Source organism: Metarhizium album, assembly GCF_000804445.1.
Source record: "Metarhizium album ARSEF 1941 chromosome Unknown scaffold_38, whole genome shotgun sequence".
Taxonomy (NCBI): Eukaryota; Fungi; Ascomycota; class Sordariomycetes; order Hypocreales; family Clavicipitaceae; genus Metarhizium; species Metarhizium album.
Window position 1 is genome coordinate 49611 of NW_024467612.1, and position 18530 is coordinate 68140.

The following is an 18530-nucleotide window of genomic DNA, read 5'->3' on the forward strand; positions in this document are numbered from 1 at the left end:
TTCCAGCTCCTGCGACTTTTTCACAAGTCACTTGACTCAGTTCCATTGGCGATGGGCAGCCTGCCTCGCCAATTACCTTGGAAAGTGGCCGCGGTCGATAAGACCACGGCACCAAAGGCGACGACATAGGAGGGCAATCGTGAGGCCCTATATGGCTTCGTAGACGGCATCATCTACTGGCGATCAGTCTTGCGGCAAGATTTTCGACACTAAAGAGTTGGCGGAGTAGCGCATCCGTACAGCTTGCCAGGTTACCATCTGCCGGACGACTCTTTCGACCATAACAGACATGCAAGACGCTGAGGATGATAGAAACCACATCGTCAGACACGTCAGAGGTGAATGTACCGAGACCGATACGTATCCGCGTGTAATGAGAAAATTATTATCGTGCCTTCTCGAGGAATTCGGACGAAGCTCAGGTCTGTGAAGCTGATTGAACCTGGGCTGACAGCTATGTGACCCATAGCAAATAGGGGAGACTACTAGAATAATGCGTCTTTGAGCTTTGAGTAAGTCAAGCTCGATGCAAGGGAAGGCGGAGGCGGGATATTGCAGTTGATCGAAGACACGATTTTGGCGAGACTCGCATAGGCTATCCATCGAATTCTCGGCATGTTAAAACCTGCTGTCAGGACTCGTCCAGAACATCCGAACGCCGAAGCTTCGGATAGAGGTCGATTCCAAGCCGTCCGCAGCCCTGGTCTAGACTCCAGACCAGATGTAAATGGTCAGACGGACATTGCATCAATGGGGCTCCATGTTGAATGAGACTCAACGGGCACAAACCGAATTTAAAATACATCACACGAATGCCGAATTTAGGTTCGGATGTCGACTGCATGTGTTGCCGTGCTGCCGTTGTTACACTTGAAGGCGGTTACTGGCATCCTCACCGCCCTCTCCGCCTCGAACTTCTGGACGTCAGTCTGCGAGGCGTTATCTTGGGTCTATCCTCCAACGCCGCTCGCTTCTTGGTCCCATGAGATTCTAATATGACATCCACAAGGTTCGCCTTACCGAGACCGCAAATCTCGGCTGCTTTTCGAGGCTGCCATGTATTCGGCAATCGGGAGTGAGAAAGTAATCCACTTGAACCCTGGATGCTGGCAGCGCAAATGCCATTTGACAGTTTTCGAAAAGGGTGAAAATCAGCGTTCTATCTCGAGAATCTTTCGGTTCTGCGCTCCTGAGGAAGGTGATTTTGTGGCGCTTGAGAGTTCGCATTTTGAATTATGCTTGGCGCTTCAAACGCCCCGTACATCCCGTATGCTGCGACAGACTTTCTGTCTAGTAAGGGGTCAAAGGTGCTTGACCAAGTCAAATTACCCGGATATCACTCCTGCAAAACAAAAGGAGTATTGCGACATCCCAGTGCCCGGTCAGCCATAACACTGCATATTTTGCCTAGGATTGCGCGGCTGCCCTTCTTCGTATATCCCAAGGCGTGGCGTCCCGTTTTCAGGTACTTCAATTTCCCCAACAAATCATGGGCATAGGGCAGGCAAATTGACGAGCTCCTTCAACCCGGCAACCTTGGCGTCACAAAAATAGAAACGGCCCATTGCCGAAATCTGCCTCCCGTGGGCAATGACGGCATCAATGTTCTCTAAATGTCATACAAAAGCAATTCGGCGATGGCAGTAGTCTACTTCCCGCATCTGAATCCCAAGAAGAGTCTTTATGCAGTACATTGTCCAACTTTCATGGTGGCTCTTCGTCAATGCTGGATGAACACACAACAAGACATAACGTCATTGGCATGCCATGTAAACTCTGAGTCACGGTACGCAAGCTCATGCAAATCTGCGCAGACTGCTGGGGAAAAAGACTAGGCTCGCAAGAGGGCTCACCCGAGATTCATCTTAGGTTTTCTGCAGATGCGCTGTTCGGATACCCTGAAACACCGACCCATTGGATCGGTACGCTAATGAAGATATCTGGGCTGGTGTCGTGTCTTGTGTCACCGGTATCCGAAAGAACGGGAAGGCTAGCTCGCGTTCATTTGCCTGAGCCGACAGCTTGGATATCGAACCGGGCAACGGCACTTTCAACCCCAACATTTCAGCCCCAATTGGATCAACAACAAAGCTGGTTACTCCTATCCAGAGCTTCGGATCTGATATGTTCCACAGAACCAGGAGATTTGATGAGCGCGCGCGAAGTTTGGAATCCGTCAACACAGCGTCAACATCGCCGGGAAGCCAGGCCCAGGGCCACGGAGGTCTGCATCTCTCAAAACGCATTCTCGGTAACCAATGATTTCGCCGACGCCTGTCTCACGAGAGGAGACAGGGAAAGAAAATTATTGGAGTGGTGCAAGGGCAAGACGGTTCTCACATTTCGGCAATGTCTTCTTAAACTTCCACATGTCTCTCACCAGCCCCTTCTGGTTTCCGAAAATATGGCTATGACCATGGCCGATAGCATTATTAGGAAAGCTTGCGACCGCTGTCACTCCCAGAAGCTGAGCTGTAAACGTGTCGGCGACGAGGCCTGTGAGCGTTGTGTCAGACTTCAAACAGAGTGCAAATCTAGTCCCTCTCTTCGCTATAAGAAGCAGCACCAGCAGCACGGCCAGCAATACCAACGACAACAGCAAAGGGCCTCCCCATATCAGAACCCACAACAACCTCAGACACAACCGTCACCATATCCCACGCCAGGATCAAAACCCCCCATCGGCAGGCGTTCGCCCAAGCGTCGAAGAACAGCTTGTGAGTTGGGTTTGCTTTCAGCAGAACAAGGTATGCCATTTCACCATTTCACCGCCATCGTATCATGTCTTGTTGCGCATTTATCCTAATGACACTCTCTGGTCTTTAGGGATAGCAATCAATCAGCAGGCCGAGGACACATTGCCTGAGAAGCAAAGTGTCGTCGCTACTGAAGCAGCGCTGGAACCTGCAGACTTCGACTTCAGTCAGATTGAGAACCTTAACTTCTTTTCGCCACCTCCTGCGGCTCCCCTATCACACAACCCTGTTCCAGGAGCTCTTGAAGCCTTTCAACCTGTTCCCACGTTCCCAGATCCTTGGGATCAGCAGTTGAGTCAAGCCACAGAGACATTTCACGCCACGTCAACATCCTTCCAACCCGGAGACAACAGCGGGTTTCCATCAGCAGTCCCTACCTTGAGCCTGATAGGAAGTCCTCACAGTCAGACCATTGCAGAGAAACGCAGAAGGCCCCGTCTTAGAAACCGGCCGAGGCAAATTGCGTTACGCCAGATCGCCAACGCACCAGCAATCCACATAGAACCCCCAGGTATTCACTGGATGGCGCAATTATCGGAAATCAACTCTCGTCTATTGGACCTTGCGTCAGTGTTGCCCCAGCAAACGGGAGCATGCAACTTTGAAGCCCTTGGCAGATCAAGTGAGGACGCATTCTCCAACCAGGGCTTTCCGATTGACGAGATGTTCAAGCTTACTCGACGAGTGGCTGATGTGCTGGACCGTCTGTCGGCAGGAGGCAACGCTTCCGCAGGTAGGATGGACAGCTCTGACCCAGGAAACTCCATGTTTGTTCTTTCAATATATGTTCGTTTGCTTGACATGTACCAAAAGGTCTTCAGCCTGGTTCGCATGGAACTGTCTCAAGCTGACGCGGAAGCGGCCTTCCGATTCTGGAGACTCCCCGACGTCCAAGTCGGATCATTTGCCGTGGACCCTTCGCCATCGTTGCAAATGTCTCTTACAGTCCAATTGGCCGAAGAGTTCCTCGCTCGTCTCCGAGTCGCGACCGCAGCCCTGGATCCCGCTCTGAGCAACGGCGGTGGAAGCAAAGGAGTAGCTGACGATGGTGGCAGTGGCAAGTCGATGTTTTCAGATGTGGTGGATATTTCTTTCCGGGCTGTCAAGACAAAGGAGGAGAGCCTTGGGAAGCATCTCGCCGAGTTGCGGGATGAGATTGAAGCCTTCCTGAACCCTTAGACAGAGTCTTGGATGATGGAGATGGAATTGGTGTGGCGTGAAGAGTATGGTCGCGGCATGTGTATATTGCATGCTGGGAATAAATCTCAATTCAACGAGACGCTGGAGAAAATTTACAACGGGCTTGTACGTGAATGATTCGGAGACTGGCACAGGTAGAATCACCGCCACCGTTTACGCGACATGCTCGCCCACCACGACTCCCAGCCGACGCGGTTCAAGGTAGCCGCAGACGGCCCCGAATTCGTGATAAGCATCTGCTCGGCTTTGTCCACGCTGGTTTCCAATATCCCTGACATATCACAATTGGCCAACCACGGCGGGTGGGGAGTGCCTGACCGTGGGCCAAGCATGTTGTTGATATTGCGGAGGATCTTGGAAGCATATATTACCGGCGACGGGCAACCTTGTAGGCCGGCCTCGCATCGATCTGGACCGTGATAGAATTGCTCCACGGGTATGGATTACGGATTGCGCCAACGTACTCTGACAGATGGAGCCAGTCTGGTCGGCGGTATCGGGCCTTGTAGCCGCAGCCGTAGCCGTAGCCGTCGTAAGTAGTAGACGGAAATTGCCAATGCCAAGGGACTGGGAGAGAAAGAGAGAACAGGATTTGTTGATACTGAAGACGGAACGACGACTGACGCACTGGCGCAGCGCCTGATAAATGCCTAGTCCGGTTGGAAGGTGTCAACGGCTGGCGTTTTGGCCCACTTGCCACTCGGCGCGACGGGATGGAAGCACTAAAAGGCGTGTGGGCCCCGCCCGCCCGCCGATGCGTCGAGAGCAGTGGAGCCGTCACCATCGTGGGGTGGGGTGGGATTGGCCGCTCTGGGGCTGGTGGGTTGGCTTGGTCCCAAAGGCGAAAGGCGTGGGTTTATCCAACTGCCGGCAGGAGAGAGAATCCGGTGGCAACGGAGTAGTCTCCCAGTTAGTTGGTTGGTAATTGGTAGTTGGGTTCTGGTTATTCGTCATTGTGGGTTGCCGTGGACCATTTGGCGCTTTTTTCATCATGTGTTTTGTATTTCGGACTGCTCGCACGTCCGAGGCGCTGCAGCTAAGCTCTGCTTCTCCGGAAGAGAGAGGGCAAAATAGAATATAGGTCCAGATACCACCCTCCCCAGGGCCTGGCTGCGGGCTGCGAGGGTATTCTTCTCCGGCTGGGCGCTCTTCCCGTTTCTGGGAAGTATATGACTTGGGGCCTTTTCCCATTGGTTTGCGACGTCGTGTCCGAGCCGTGCGCGTGCCATCCTTTGTGTCGGTTTACTCCGTGCCTGACCAGGAGTGCACGGCCCGGGGGGATCATCCGGTCACCGTCACCGACCCTTGATGTTACTGGTCAGTACTGAAATCGGTGACGACAGGAACAACAGGCAGGTGAAGGCCCAGGAAGGGGCGGGGGACACAACACTCGCAGCGGCGCCGATATTCCCTGCCATCGTTTCGTTTTCGTTTCCCAGCTTCATCAGCACTTCAACTGCTGCTCGTTTGTCGGCCCGGGTACCAGGTCTGGCGCGTTGTTGCCAGTTGGCTGTCGTCAAGTGAAGGTGAGACTCGGAGTCGTCAAACGCTGAGCCGGTTTCCGCCGCCACGAACAGCACGGCCAGATCAAGGCACATCTCCCGGCATGGCGTCTCATGCATCGACGCCAACGACGCCGGACACGCGGGCCAATCCCGACGAGACGATTGACGTTGAGCGAGACGGCGGCACACACGACGGCGAACCCAGACCTCGTCACGTCATGGAAGCCGAGAAGCTGCCCTCACGGTCGGCTGAAACATCATCCGCACCCGCAACTTCAACTCCAACTTCGACTCAAAGCCCAACCCCAACGACGGCGGCAAATCAACCACACGCGGAACCAGAAGCCCAGCGCACCAATGTCGAGACATTCCTCATCGTCCTGGCCCTGTGCCTGGCCCTCTTCCTCGCCGCTCTCGACATGACCATCATCACCACCGCCATCCCCACCATAGCAGGCACCTTCGACTCCAGCCTGGGATACGTCTGGATCGGATCCGCCTACCTGCTCGGCAACGCCGCCTTTGTGCCGACATGGGGCAAGATCTCCGACATCTTCGGCCGCAAGCCCGTCCTGATCAGTGCCGTCGTCATCTTCTGGATCGGCTCGCTCCTGTGCGCCGTGAGCAACAGCATGGGCATGCTGATTGCCGCGCGAGCGGTCCAGGGCGTGGGCGGCGGAGGCACCGTTGTGCTTCCCAACATTTGCATCTCGGACCTCTTCTCCATGCGCAAGCGCGGCATGTACTTTGGCATCCTCGGCGGTGTATGGGCCATTGCCTCGGCCGTCGGCCCCGTCCTCGGAGGCGTCTTCACCAGCGCGGTTTCCTGGAGGTGGTGCTTCTACATCAACCTGCCCCTGTCCGGCGTCGGCATCCTCATCCTCATCTTTGTGCTGAAGCTGCACAACCCGAGGACGCCCATGAGGCAGGGGCTGCTGGCCATCGACTGGGCCGGAAGCCTGCTCGTCATCGGCGGCACCCTCATGTTCCTCTTTGGACTGCAGTTTGGCGGCATCCAGCAGCCCTGGAACTCGCCCACCGTCATCTGTCTGATTGTCTTTGGCGTCGTCGTCGTCGGCCTCTTCGTCTGCTACGAATCCATGGTCGCCAAGTATCCCATCATTCCCACCTCGCTGTTCCGCCACCAGACCAGCATCGCCGCCTTCTCGCTCGCCTTTTTGCACGCCTTCACCTTCATGAGCGGGAGTTACTGGCTGCCGCTGTACTTCCAGGCCGTCTCGGGAGCCACCTCTCTGCTCTCGGGCGTCTTTCTCCTGCCCTTTGTCCTCTCGCTCTCCATCACTTCCGCCAGCGTGGGCATTATCATCAAGCGTACGGGCAACTACAAGATTCCCATCGTCTCCGGTCTCGCCGTCATGACGCTCGGCTTCGGCCTCCTCATCGGCCTTGGCGACGACCAAAACTGGGCCAAAATCATCGTCTTCCAAATCATTGCCGGCATCGGCGTCGGCCCCAACTTCCAGTCCCCCCTTATCGCTCTGCAGACCAATGTTGAGCCGCGCGACATTGGCTCAGCAACCGCCAGTTTTGGCTTCCTTCGCCAGCTGGGCACCTCCATCTCCGTCGTCGCCGGCGGCGTCATCTTCAACAACCAGATGCAAGCTCAGTCTGCCAAGCTGCAGCGCGAGCTTGGGCCGCAGCTGGCTAGCATGTTCAGCGGTACTCGCGCCGCTGCCAGCGTGCGCATTGTCAGCACCTTGCAGGGCCACGATGCCGCAGTTGTGAAGAATGCCTACTGGAATTCGTTGCAAACCATGTACATTCTGTTTACTTGCACTGCGTTTCTGGGCTTTTTGACAAGTTTTGCCGTTAAGCAGAAGAGGCTGAGCAAGGACCATACTGAGCACAAGACTGGTCTGCAGTCATTGAAGCAGAGGAATGAGGATCATGCTGCTAGTCTCTCGGGCAAAGAAGCCTCTTGAGAGGGAAGCGACGAGGAGGGAGGGAAGCATTTGGAGCGTTTCATTCTGGAAATGCGTCATTTTCTGTCATGGGCGGCGTCAGGAACTGCGTTGGGTGTGTCAGCACCCACTCGAGGTATATGAATAGATATTTCCACCGGATACGCAAGTAAATTAGATGACGTACTTTGTGCCGAGTAGCGCTTGTGTGTCTTGTTGGTTTAAAAGTCCCGAGTGCAAGAAGTTTGCGAAAGCTCGACGCGCGTCCGGAAGTAGCCCCCCGTGGCGCAGGAGTCTGGATGCTGCACAGGAAATGTTGCATACCTGATGCGACGAACTTCAGTCACTCGTATAACATGAACGCTGTACTGCTCGTCAGCATGTCTTTGTAAGACAACCCGCCCGGCCGGTTGTGTCGGCGATGCATTGTTGCCAAAGCGCCTGGCGCACTAGACGAGCTAAACGAGAGTGAGGCGAGCTAGACGAGCCAAGCGACTCGCCCCGGTTGTGGTTGTCGGGGCAACGGCCGATGTTGATGCAGAGCTCCCTGCTTAGCGCGGAGCTGCACGTATTTACTTCTGGACTCTTTGGGGGAACGTCAGCATGGGCAGCGCTCCCCTCCCGCGAAAGGACTCCATTGCACACCGAGATTTCGCCGTCTTTGGCTTGTGGACAAACTCTGCCTCCAGTCGGTTATGCTTCAAAGCTGTCGCCTCATTTCACACCATATACGTGTCTTTGTTCTCTTCGCACCCGCCACACGTCCTCCGATCGTCTCCGCAAAAGTCGCGTCGTGTACGCGGGCATCGCAGCCAAGCTGGCTTCCCGACGCACCACGCGCTCCGACCGGGAGCTAAGCCGGTCAACAATGAGCTCGAGCATTCGCACCGCGACTGGAAGAGGGAGTGGTTTTCCAAGACAGCCCGCCGGGAGGTCATCGACGTTGAGGCAACCGTCATGCTTGGGCACGGCGAGAGGTATCCCCGACCGCGCGGGCGCAGTGTCCCCAGCCGACTCTGTCTCGACCGCCGCGACAGGCGTGAAGCGCAAGGAGCGTGACTTTGATTCTGACGCTGGCGGCAGTAGCAGCGGCGGCGGCGGCGGCGGCGGCGGCGGCGAAGAGACAAATATCAACGTAGTTGTGAGGTGCCGAGGACGGAGCGAGCGCGAAGTCAAAGAGAACAGTGCCGTGGTCGTGCAGGCGGACGGCATCAAAGGAAACGCCGTCGGGCTGCTGCTGGGCCCGAATTCTCTCAGCAACAAGTCGTACGCCTTCGACCGCGTTTATTCCGCCGCGGCGGATCAGGTCCTGGTGTTCGACGACACGGTCAAGCCAATATTGGACGAGGTATGTGGGCTGAAATTCTGCGCGCGAATCCTGGTGCATCGCTCCGCCTGCTGACCGGGCTTCCAGATGCTCGCCGGATACAACTGCACAATCTTTGCGTACGGGCAGACGGGCACGGGGAAGACGTACACCATGTCGGGGGACATGACCGAGACGCTGGGCATACTCTCCGACCAGGCGGGCATCATCCCCCGCGTGCTGCACCAGCTGTTCAGCAAGCTGGAGATTGACGACCGAGAGCACTGCGTGAAATGTTCCTTCATCGAGCTCTACAACGAGGAACTCCGCGATCTTCTGTCCGTCGAGGAAAGCGCCAAGCTGAAAATCTACGACGACGCGTCGAGAAAAGGACACGCGGCCACGGTCGTCCAAGGCATGGAGGAGAAGCACATCAGAAACGCGTCCGAAGGCATCAAGGTGCTTCAGGATGGCAGCTTGAAACGACAGGTGGCCGCTACCAAGTGCAACGATCTCAGCTCCCGGAGCCACACGGTCTTCACGATCACCGCCTACGTGAAGAAGACGAACAACCAGGGGACAGATGACCTGGTCAGCGCAGGGAAGCTCAACCTGGTGGATTTGGCTGGGAGCGAAAACATCCAGCGGTCCGGGGCGGAGAACAAGCGAGCCGCCGAGGCCGGCCTCATCAACAAGTCGCTGCTCACTCTTGGCCGTGTCATCAACGCGCTGGTGGACCGGGGCTCTCACATTCCCTACAGAGAGTCCAAGCTGACGCGGCTGCTGCAAGACTCGCTCGGCGGGCGGACCAAGACTTGCATCATAGCCACGATTTCTCCAGCCAAGGCGAATCTCGAGGAGACGATTTCCACTCTCGACTACGCGTTCCGCGCCAAGAACATCAAGAACAAGCCCCAGGTGAACCCGATGCTCAACAAGAAGATGCTCTTGAACGAGTTTGCCAACGAAATCGAGAAGCTCAAGAGTGAGCTCATCTCGACGAGACAGCGCAACGGGGTGTACTTATCCAACGACGCGTACGAAGATTTGACTGCCCAAAATGAGTCTCGACGTATCGTGCTGGAGGAGCAGAGTGCAAAGATCGAGACCTTGGAGACCAACCTGAGGAACAAGGTGCAAGAGCTGTTTTCCATAGCCACCTCCCTTATGGGACTGAGAAAGGATCACGACGGAGTCAAAGCCCAGCTCGAAAACACAAGGGGGGTGCTTGACCAGACGGAAATAGTGCTGTCCGCGACGCGCAGGACACTTGCAGAGGAAACGCAGCTGAGGAGGGCACACGAGAAGACGGAGGAGAAGCTTACGGAAATCGGAGGACAGCTCATCAGCAAGCTTCACAGGACGGTGAGTGACGTCTCGGGTCTCAGGGCAAAGAACAAACGAAAGTCGGACTTGCAGTCGATCAATCGAGCAGCCTGGAGCACGTCACAGGCGCAAGTCGCGGATGTCACGTCCATGGTTGCGCGGCGAGTCCTCGAGTTTCAAGAGGAACAGCGAGAGCACATCTCCAGCGTGTCACGACGAATGACGGTATTCGTGGACGAGGAGCTGCAGAAGCTTTCGTCCACGCAGGCACTGCTGGACGAGCATCTCAACACGTTCACCGATGCGAAGAGGCTGCTGCTGGAGAGGAAGCAGAGGTCAAGGGACGACATGGACCGAGTTTTGGACGAGATCAAACAGGTTCGAGACGCAGTCAAGGAGAAGGTCGGGGAGAGGCTGCAGGTCATGTCCCAAGCTGCGGAGAAACTGTCGGGCGATGTTTTGCAAGAGATGGCAAACTTTCACACCCAAGTAAGCTGCCGGCTCCAAGGGCTCGTGCCGGCGTCCACTGTACTGACTCGCACTTGTAGCTCCACGACTCTTACAGCTCTCTCGGAAGAGACTTCAAGTCCATCTTTGAAGATCTCGTCAAACACATCACGGCACAACGCAGCGAGGCTGACGGCCTACGACGACAGCTGCAAAGTGCGATGAACACCATTGCCCTGCAGAACGCCAGCCTGTCCACGCGAGTTCAGGAAGCGCTGGAGGAGGAACGACGACAGACGGCCGAGGACGGGCAGAGACTGATGACGCAGATCACCAGCTTGATCCACGCGCAAGCCGACACGCAGGAGGCCCGCCTCGCGGACAGGGCGACTCTCATCCAGAGGGGCGTCGCCGACTCCAATGCCGCCATGGAGGCCGCCATGTCGCAGTACGCGCAGGGAATGGAGAGCTGGGACGGCAAGGAAAACGACCTGATGGAGGAGGTCAAGAAGTCTCGCGAGCACTTGAAGACGAGGCTGAAGGACGACTGGACCGTGGCGAGCGACCAGAGCACGTGCATCCAGAACGCGACCAAGACGATGCACAGCGAGACGGCGCGCGTCGCGGAGGAACAGACAGACGACCTGGACACGCAAATGGAGGCGCTCGACGACTTTGTCGGCCGAGCCAGGACGGAAAACGCGAGCCACCACGAGTCTCACGGCCAGTCTGTCCAGGCGCTGTCCAGCACGGTCGAGCAGTCGCTCGGCAGCATCTCGGCGCACCTCAAGGCGACGTTCGAAAGGGTCAGGAACCTCGGCGAAGGCATGGCGCTGGACGCGAACGACCTGCGGGACGGCCTCGAGCCGCTCGAGCCGCAGCTCTGCCAGCCGCTGGCCAACCTGCGCGAGGGCATCGCGTCCACGGCCCTGCAGGAGTACCAGCCCACGGGCGACACGCCCCAGAAGGCGACGTACACGTTCCCCACGAAGCTTCCTCGCACCGAGGCCCACGACGTCGTCGTCGCCGCCGCGGCCGACGGGGCGCAGTCTCCGCCGCGCACGGGCGACGACGGCAAGGACGACTCGTCGATGCTGCTGCCCGACGCTGGACGCAAAGGCTCCCCCGTCACGGCGACGAGGCAGCCGAGCGCCGGCGGCGCGTCGGACAAGAGCGTGGGCCTGCGCGAGGTCAATCCTAACGTGACGGCGAATCTGGCGGCCGCGGCCACGGCCACGTTTGATCCGAGGGCGAGCACGATGAGCATGCCCCCCGAACACGCCATGCCCAGCCTCAAGAGGCCGCTCAAGGGGGCGAGGGGTGTCAGGAGCCACCAGCCCGTGCTGGCCGAGGGCAGGGAGAATATCCTGGTCGGGTTTGAGCAGGGCCCGTCGAGGAGGAAGAGCCCGAGGCTGAATTAGGAGTGAGCCGGCTTGGTTTCTTTTTCTATATGATAGACTGCTTAGATGGGGGGTGTCTGTCTGTCTGTCTGTCTGTCTGTTCTATACTCATTCGTTGGTCCGCTTGTGCCTTGTTCACTTTTGTGTTCTGTTCTGTTCTGTTCTGGCGAGGGCTTGGACAACTGGGTTATTTAGCATTCAGATACCCGTTTCTTTTTGGATGGTGCGCATGATTTGGTTCCGACTCGGCGATTTCCGAGGTCGGGGTTTGAGTACCGCACGGCTAGCCGACTGGGTGTTTTTTTTGTATTGAATCTTGCGCTGCCGCGCTGCCGCTTGCTCATCGTTTGTCTACACTCGTCTGCGCTTGCTTCTACGCCTCCCTACCTGCGCTCCTTGGGAACCTGTCCACGTGGCACGACCGGCAGCATCAAGTCGGGATGCGCCGTCGGACGAGGCGCGCACGCATGCGTGGATGCGTGGATGCGTCATCCATCAGCCGTCGTCGACGTCAACATCACAAACGAGGGCACGCGCGTCCTGTCTTATTGCAACTGGAATGTACTTGTATTGACGCCAGACATGAACCCCGGCCCGCCGCCGTCCAATCAATCGCTCTCGACCCCAGCTGATCTCTCCCATGAGCCTATTCCGATACCGATACGCCTAGCCCAGAGTAAAACAGAACGCTATGTTGACTATGTTTGTCATGACCATTGACGAAAACAGGGCCGTGTGTCGATTCTCGATTCGACAATGTCAAGCTGGCCCTTTGCCCACCCATTCCTCACGTGGTAAAAAGGAGACGATAAAAGAGACGTGCCGAGCTTCCCGGTTCCTACTCAGCTCTCGTTGGATCCCAAGTCGTGAGAGTGCACCAAATTTTTTTGGAAAAAAAGAAAAAAAGAAAAAGGGACAAGGAAAAAGAGGATGGAATAAAAGGAACCCTGTGAACAAATTCGCCCCCCTTCCCTCCCTGGAGGGTTTCCCTCGCCAGACGCCATGCAAAACTGAACTTGAAATACTGTCATTCTTGGGGAGTATTCCTCCTCCCCTCCCCGTGGTTAAAGGGTAACTGGTTTTGAGTGCTGTGCTCCTGACCGCTGCTGAGACGTAGTTGAGGGTTCTGAAAAGCTGGCCTTGTCAACGAATTCTCTCACCGTCTTTATGTGAGAAGCTTCGAGACCGCATAGTGTGCATCAGGAGCGCGCTCTCAAGCATCTTGTATAGCTTATAAATGCCTAGACATGTTTCGAAGCCTGCCTGCACCCGACACGGGTGAGGATGATATTCACGGCGAAAAGGTATGGTTTGTGAGAGAAAAGTGAAAGTCGGCCTGTGCGACAATCATGCCCAGGTCCCAATCCGACGTCGCCGGGTCGGCTGTCCTGCTGCTCACGGCTCTCTCCTAGCGTCTGCCGATCTTGAGCAGTCGAGTCCGAAGCCACAGCATGAAGGCGGTCCAGACGCCCATGGTCTTGTGCTTGGCCGTCTTGCTTCTCTTGGGCGACGTGAAATGGACCTCGTCGGGCCTCGAGGGGGCGGTTGGCCCGCCATGCGTACTGTTGTAGCCAAACGCCGAAAACTCCACCTTTTCGCGGCTGTCCTCGAGCCTCGCGCCGTGATTTCTCGACGAGGAGATTCGGAGGTCGGTCCCGCTCGACATGGTGCTGCTGGAGACGCTGCCGTGCCCCGTGCTGCCCTTGCGAAGCCGCGGGTGCGACTTTTCAAGCCTGTGTGCCTCCTTGATCTCGGCACGTTCTCGTTTGCGGAGCTGTTCCCTGGCATACTTTTCGTCCTTGGCACGCTCCCTGGCCTCAAACTTGCGGCGGGCTTCGCGGACCTGCTCCTTGTGCGTAAAGGTGTCGACCTCGCCGCTTCGGGAGCGCAGGCGGAAGACGCCCATGTCCAGAGAGTTGCGCAGCGGCGACAAGGGTGCATTGATCTGGGTCTGCACGGAGGACAGGGTTGTCGCGGGCGTCCCCGCGGGGGAGGTTGACGAGAGGGAAGACAAGGCGCTGAAGTCCAGCTCCGACCTGCTCTGAGTCAGAGACGGCGGTGCCAGGAGGCGAGTGGTGGCCGAGTTGGATCGAGCAGCAGGTAGCCGCGTCGCCTGGGCTCCATCCGAGACCGAGCTGGTACGCTGACTTGCCACGGAAGGACGGCGATGGTTGGGATGCTGGTAAAAGGCAGACTGGTACAGGGCGGGACGAGGGGTGGTGGAGGCAGAGTGGAAGGACGAGTACGGATCGACGTCGGCGTCGTCCTCGGTGATGGTGGGAGAGTAGCCGGTCGACACGCCGTTCTCAAAGGACGACCTCGAGTTGGCGTAGGGCAGAGGAGGATTCGAGGCGTGAGGCTGCTGCTGGAAGGGGTGGACAAAGGTGCCGCCGTTGGCGGTAGTCGCGATGGACGAGGTGTGCGAGTTGCCGCTCGCCGATCGAACGTGGGAGTACTTGGGGCGCGGTGCCAGGCCCAGGCCGGGACCCGCCATGTCTGACGGGGAGAAGGAGAAGCTCACGTCGCGAGCGCATCTGGCCGGCGGACCGTTTTGGGTCGAGTAGGGATAGGAGCCATCGCTGTCGTAGGAGCCAAAGTCGGGACCGGCGGCGAGGCTTGGTGACGGCTGATCATCCCAGCCGCGGTCGAGGTCGAGCGACTCGCGATCCGAGTGATGAGAATGCAGCTTCCTGAGAATGGGCTTGACCACGGTGCGACTCCGCGACTTGGAGAGCTTCCCGCCGTGGTGGGAAAAGGGACCCTGGTGAAGATGGACCTGCACGGAGGCCATGGTACCGTCGGGCAGTCAAGGCGGGAATCGGAATCGAGGTTGCCTGAGATGGAGCCGCGGGCGAGATGCGGCGGGGTCAAGTTATAGGCAAGTCGATGGGCGGCGGTCCTTGGCGTGGAATCAAAATGTTTGTTTGTTGTGTCGGCGGCCGTGGCCGTGGCCGTGGCCGAATCCGTGGATGGTTGAGCTTGAGCTTGTTGTTTCTGGTACCAGAGCCGTGCAGCCAGATGTCAGGGGGGTCGCATACGGAACACCGAGTTGCCGAAAGTACCGGGTACAAGGAACCGTCCCAACGAACCGAACCGACTGGGTGCGAGTGAGTCTATGACCACGACTCCGTACGCTGACTTCATCCAACTCTGCCGGCGCCAGCCACTCACGCCATGCCCTCGCTCGCTCGACTGCTTCTTGTGCGTTCGTTGCTTGCTGCTTGCTGCTCGTTGCTTGTGCTGCTGCTGCTGCTGCTGCTTCTGTTGCTGCTGGTTCAGCGTGGTGCGACGGCGCCGATGGACAAGACACGAGGCGTGGACCCCTTGGGTCGCAAACAGTGCACCGCACGATGCGATACGATGCCACGCTGCGATACGATACGGTGCGATGCGATGCGATGCGATGCCATACGACACGATACGATACGACGGGATGGGATGGATCGATAGATAGGACGCCGGCCAACCAAACACGTCACCCACCTCAGTCAACCACGGACGAGAGTGAGTAGAGTCGACGAGGGCAGCGCCGGGACTGGTGAACAATCAACAACCGACAAGGCCAAAGGCGGTCCAGACGAGGTTCAACATCGTTGCAGCCCACCACGGCTGATTCGGGATACTAATAAAGAACTCGAGGGCACGCGGCAACAACACAAACAAACCCCACAGACTGGGGGGGGGAACTGGGGCGCCACCCAAATCCCCCAAGTCTGATTAAAACACGATGGGGGGGGGGCTGCTCGGACAAGGACAGGGGGGGGGATTGAAGGAAACCACGGAGTGATAACTAGTAACTGGAACTGGGCGCCCCAAGCCGTCGCCGCCACTTCTCCGTGCATGCGCCGCCCAGGCAGTACGTACGCAGCAGCAGCCGTCATTGACGGACACGGCCACAATCATCAATCATCAACCATCAATCACGGGTGAGGGACGAGGAACGCGCCAGCCACGCACGCACCCTGGCCGCTTACGACGGCTTGTGCGGCGGAGCTGTGGGCTGCCAGTGCCACGACCAAGATGGCCGGCTTCAGCCTCAGAGCTCAGAGGACGCGGCCTTGCACGTGGACGCGATCAGTCAAGTCGCCATCTCTCCGAGTCTGGGAGGAACATGTCTCATCTCCTCTCCTGTTTTCAGGCAATACAGCGACGAGCACCACCTAGTCGTTGCAGAGCACTCGGCTGCCAACCTCCCTGCCTCCTCAGGAGTCGGGACTGACTTGCTTGGTATTTCTCCCGCATCAGTCTAGCGGACAAACGCCATCGCTGCACCCTTTGGACGGCCCGGCCGATCCTAGGGTCTCTCTAATTAGACAAGACATTCGGCTGTCCATTCTGGAGAAAAACGGCGCCAGACCCCCAGATCGAGATGAAGAATGGAAAATAGACTGCCTCGCGCAACAAGCAAGAGAGTCGCCTCGTCTTTTCCCCCTCCACATCACCGCTGCTGCATTGGGCAAATACAAAAAATAAACCTCTCAGCATCAAGCACGAGATCCAGAATTGTTGATGTCACTACGGGGCTGTGAGGCCTTTCACTCGAGGCCCGGGCTGGCCGTTGCAGGTTCTGGCGTCTTGGCCCTCATCTCGTTTCGTCACGTTTCTCTGGGCGCCTGAGAGCCACAGACGATGGCTCGCCTGTCCGTGGATGGACACTGTCGTCTGCGATAGCCTCGCAGATGGGTCCGCCTCATTAGACTTTGGGCTTGAAGCGTAATAATTGCTCCTCTGTGCTCCCTACTCCGTACCGAGACACGGATTAGTTAACACTAGACGTCATGTCCAGACGTAGACGTGCCTCGGATTTCAGTTTCTGCTGCATCCGTAACAGGCAGTTTTGGGACAGCGGCGATTGGGTCGGTCGTTCCGGCAAGGAACTCGCGCTGTTTTCCTGAACAGAGACCGGACGGAGTTTGTGATTGTGGCCGACAGCCTACGGAGGAGAGGCATGTCCGTCACAAGAGAAGCTCGCACATCAGCCACACACGAAGTGCCATGTCAATCTCGGGAGTGCGGAGTTCAGGACCTGCAAACGCAGACAGACGTTGCGCCGAACGTCGAGTCCCCGAGGAGTACGCGTTGCCACACCAATACAGGGATGCGACACTGACAAACTGCTCACCGTTTCGTTTGTTCCCCTGGTTCGAGTTGCGTTTCGCCCAGTGACCATCCCGTTGCCGCGGCCGGTGCCCGTGCCACCAGGCCGTGCCACCAGTGCACCACCAAGAGTCCAAGACGATTGAGAACGGCACGGCTGGGCATTGGATTGGAATTGGAGCCGTGTCTGGGTCTGCATCTGTGGCATCTGGAGCTGCGGAATGCTCGGCCCAAATCGCTCTTCGCTTGTGAGCGTCATTCCCGTTCGCCACGGGCTGGCTGCGCTCGTCGTAGACATCATGGACACGGGCGGGTCTGGCCTTGCCACTTGAAGGCGTCCAAAATGCTTCCGGCTCCCTCGTTCCTCCGCAACCGCAGAGTGTGCGAGCGTGTGCGAGCGTGTGCGAGCGTGTGCGTGCGTGTGGCGTTTGAGGAACCTGAAAATGAAAATGGGACGGGGTGACACTAGTCTGGTCCGTAGGTGTCCAATCACTCGCGCGAGGCAGTTTCTGGTCACGTGAGGCTCACCAATCGCGACACAGCTCTTCCAGGAAGCGCTAGTGTTTATTCCGCACGCATATTGAGATCAACAAGTGCTGGTCATACTCCCACCAGGTCACGGCGCAGACAAGACCTTGCTTGATCCCTCACGGGCTAGGAGACCGTCGCTTCACAGACCCATTCCATGCCGCCGAGTCGTGCGTAAGCAGCCATCAATGCTCGAACAATGTTTCCTGCTGCCTGCCTGCCCGTGCCCGTGCCACGTCTCCACAGATGACGCTTCACGCCCGCACACGGGCCGATATTGAGCGGCGAGGGAAGCAGCAGCAGGACGCATCCATCTACACACGGCACCGACGGCGCCACTTCGCGGTTGATCTCCCGCGGCCATCAGTAGGATTTGTCAAGATTGGCGAAGACCCGAGGGCATTGTCCGACACCCACCGGGCTCGGCTCTCTGGAAGAATGAGGCTCAATTGGATAACCGGCTGGTGGCGACGGCCATCGCCACACGAGGGATATCCGTCCGTGGACTCCGGCTAGTATTCGTATGCATGAGTAACCGCCTCCCTCCCTCCCGGTGGTGGTGCTTGTCCACCCACAAGCAGTTTGCGAAAAGAGTCACTTTGCCATGCCGGCTCGCCTCGCATGGGCGTTGGCAAATGGCCTCGTCGAGTGCGACAACCACAAAACACCATTTCAGCCCGCAACGCCCGCAAACGCCTCGTGTTGGTCCCTCGCTGACTCGCACAACCCCCAGCCAACAACGTTGCATGCTTCTCGACCCCTCCTTGACGTCTGCGCGCGACTTGGCCATGCCCGTTTCCTTCGCGGCCGTCCCAGCCCATATATATGACAACGGCGGCCTAGCCTCGGATGTGAACCTTTTGCGCTACAACGTACGGAGTACCTAGGTGGTCATATGTAAGCGAAGAGAGGACGTCATCTCGTGCTCTCTCTTCTTGTCTTCAGACACGTTCAGGCCGCTTCCGAGGCTGAGCTGAAGGGCAGCTGAAAGCGACGTTGTAAGCGGAGGCGGCTGTAGTTCCGAACCCTTGGCACGGTAACGG

General features: G+C 57.6%; 5 protein-coding genes across 5 annotated transcripts; 3 read left to right on the forward strand and 2 right to left on the reverse strand.

The window, feature by feature from the left end:
* Positions 1-2404: 2404 nt before the first annotated feature.
* MAM_07880 (Zn(2)-C6 fungal-type DNA-binding domain protein) lies at positions 2405-3935 on the forward strand (the record flags this gene model as incomplete). Its single annotated transcript, XM_040826678.1, has 2 exons — positions 2405-2717; positions 2827-3935. The coding sequence occupies 2 exons, from the start codon at positions 2405-2407 to the stop codon at positions 3933-3935; spliced, it is 1422 nt and encodes a 473-aa protein (XP_040675310.1).
* Positions 3936-5562: 1627 nt separating this feature from the next.
* MAM_07881 (multidrug resistance protein fnx1) lies at positions 5563-7404 on the forward strand (the record flags this gene model as incomplete). Its single annotated transcript, XM_040826679.1, has 1 exon — positions 5563-7404. One exon carries the CDS (start codon positions 5563-5565, stop codon positions 7402-7404), a length of 1842 nt encoding a protein of 613 aa, XP_040675311.1.
* Positions 7405-7986: 582 nt separating this feature from the next.
* MAM_07882 (kinesin related protein 2) lies at positions 7987-11883 on the forward strand (the record flags this gene model as incomplete). The annotated part of the gene is made up of 4 exons (XM_040826680.1): positions 7987-8383; positions 8421-8731; positions 8798-10504; positions 10564-11883. 4 exons carry the CDS (start codon positions 7987-7989, stop codon positions 11881-11883), a joined length of 3735 nt encoding a protein of 1244 aa, XP_040675312.1.
* A 1387-nt stretch (positions 11884-13270) lies between these two features.
* On the reverse strand, positions 13271-14653 carry MAM_07883 (uncharacterized protein; the record flags this gene model as incomplete). Its single annotated transcript, XM_040826681.1, has 1 exon — positions 13271-14653. The coding sequence occupies one exon, from the start codon at positions 14651-14653 to the stop codon at positions 13271-13273; it is 1383 nt and encodes a 460-aa protein (XP_040675313.1).
* A 1978-nt stretch (positions 14654-16631) lies between these two features.
* MAM_07884 (uncharacterized protein) lies at positions 16632-17851 on the reverse strand (the record flags this gene model as incomplete). Its single annotated transcript, XM_040826682.1, has 3 exons — positions 16632-16795; positions 16850-17468; positions 17810-17851. The coding sequence occupies 3 exons, from the start codon at positions 17849-17851 to the stop codon at positions 16632-16634; spliced, it is 825 nt and encodes a 274-aa protein (XP_040675314.1).
* Between the last annotated feature and the right edge of the window lie 679 nt (positions 17852-18530).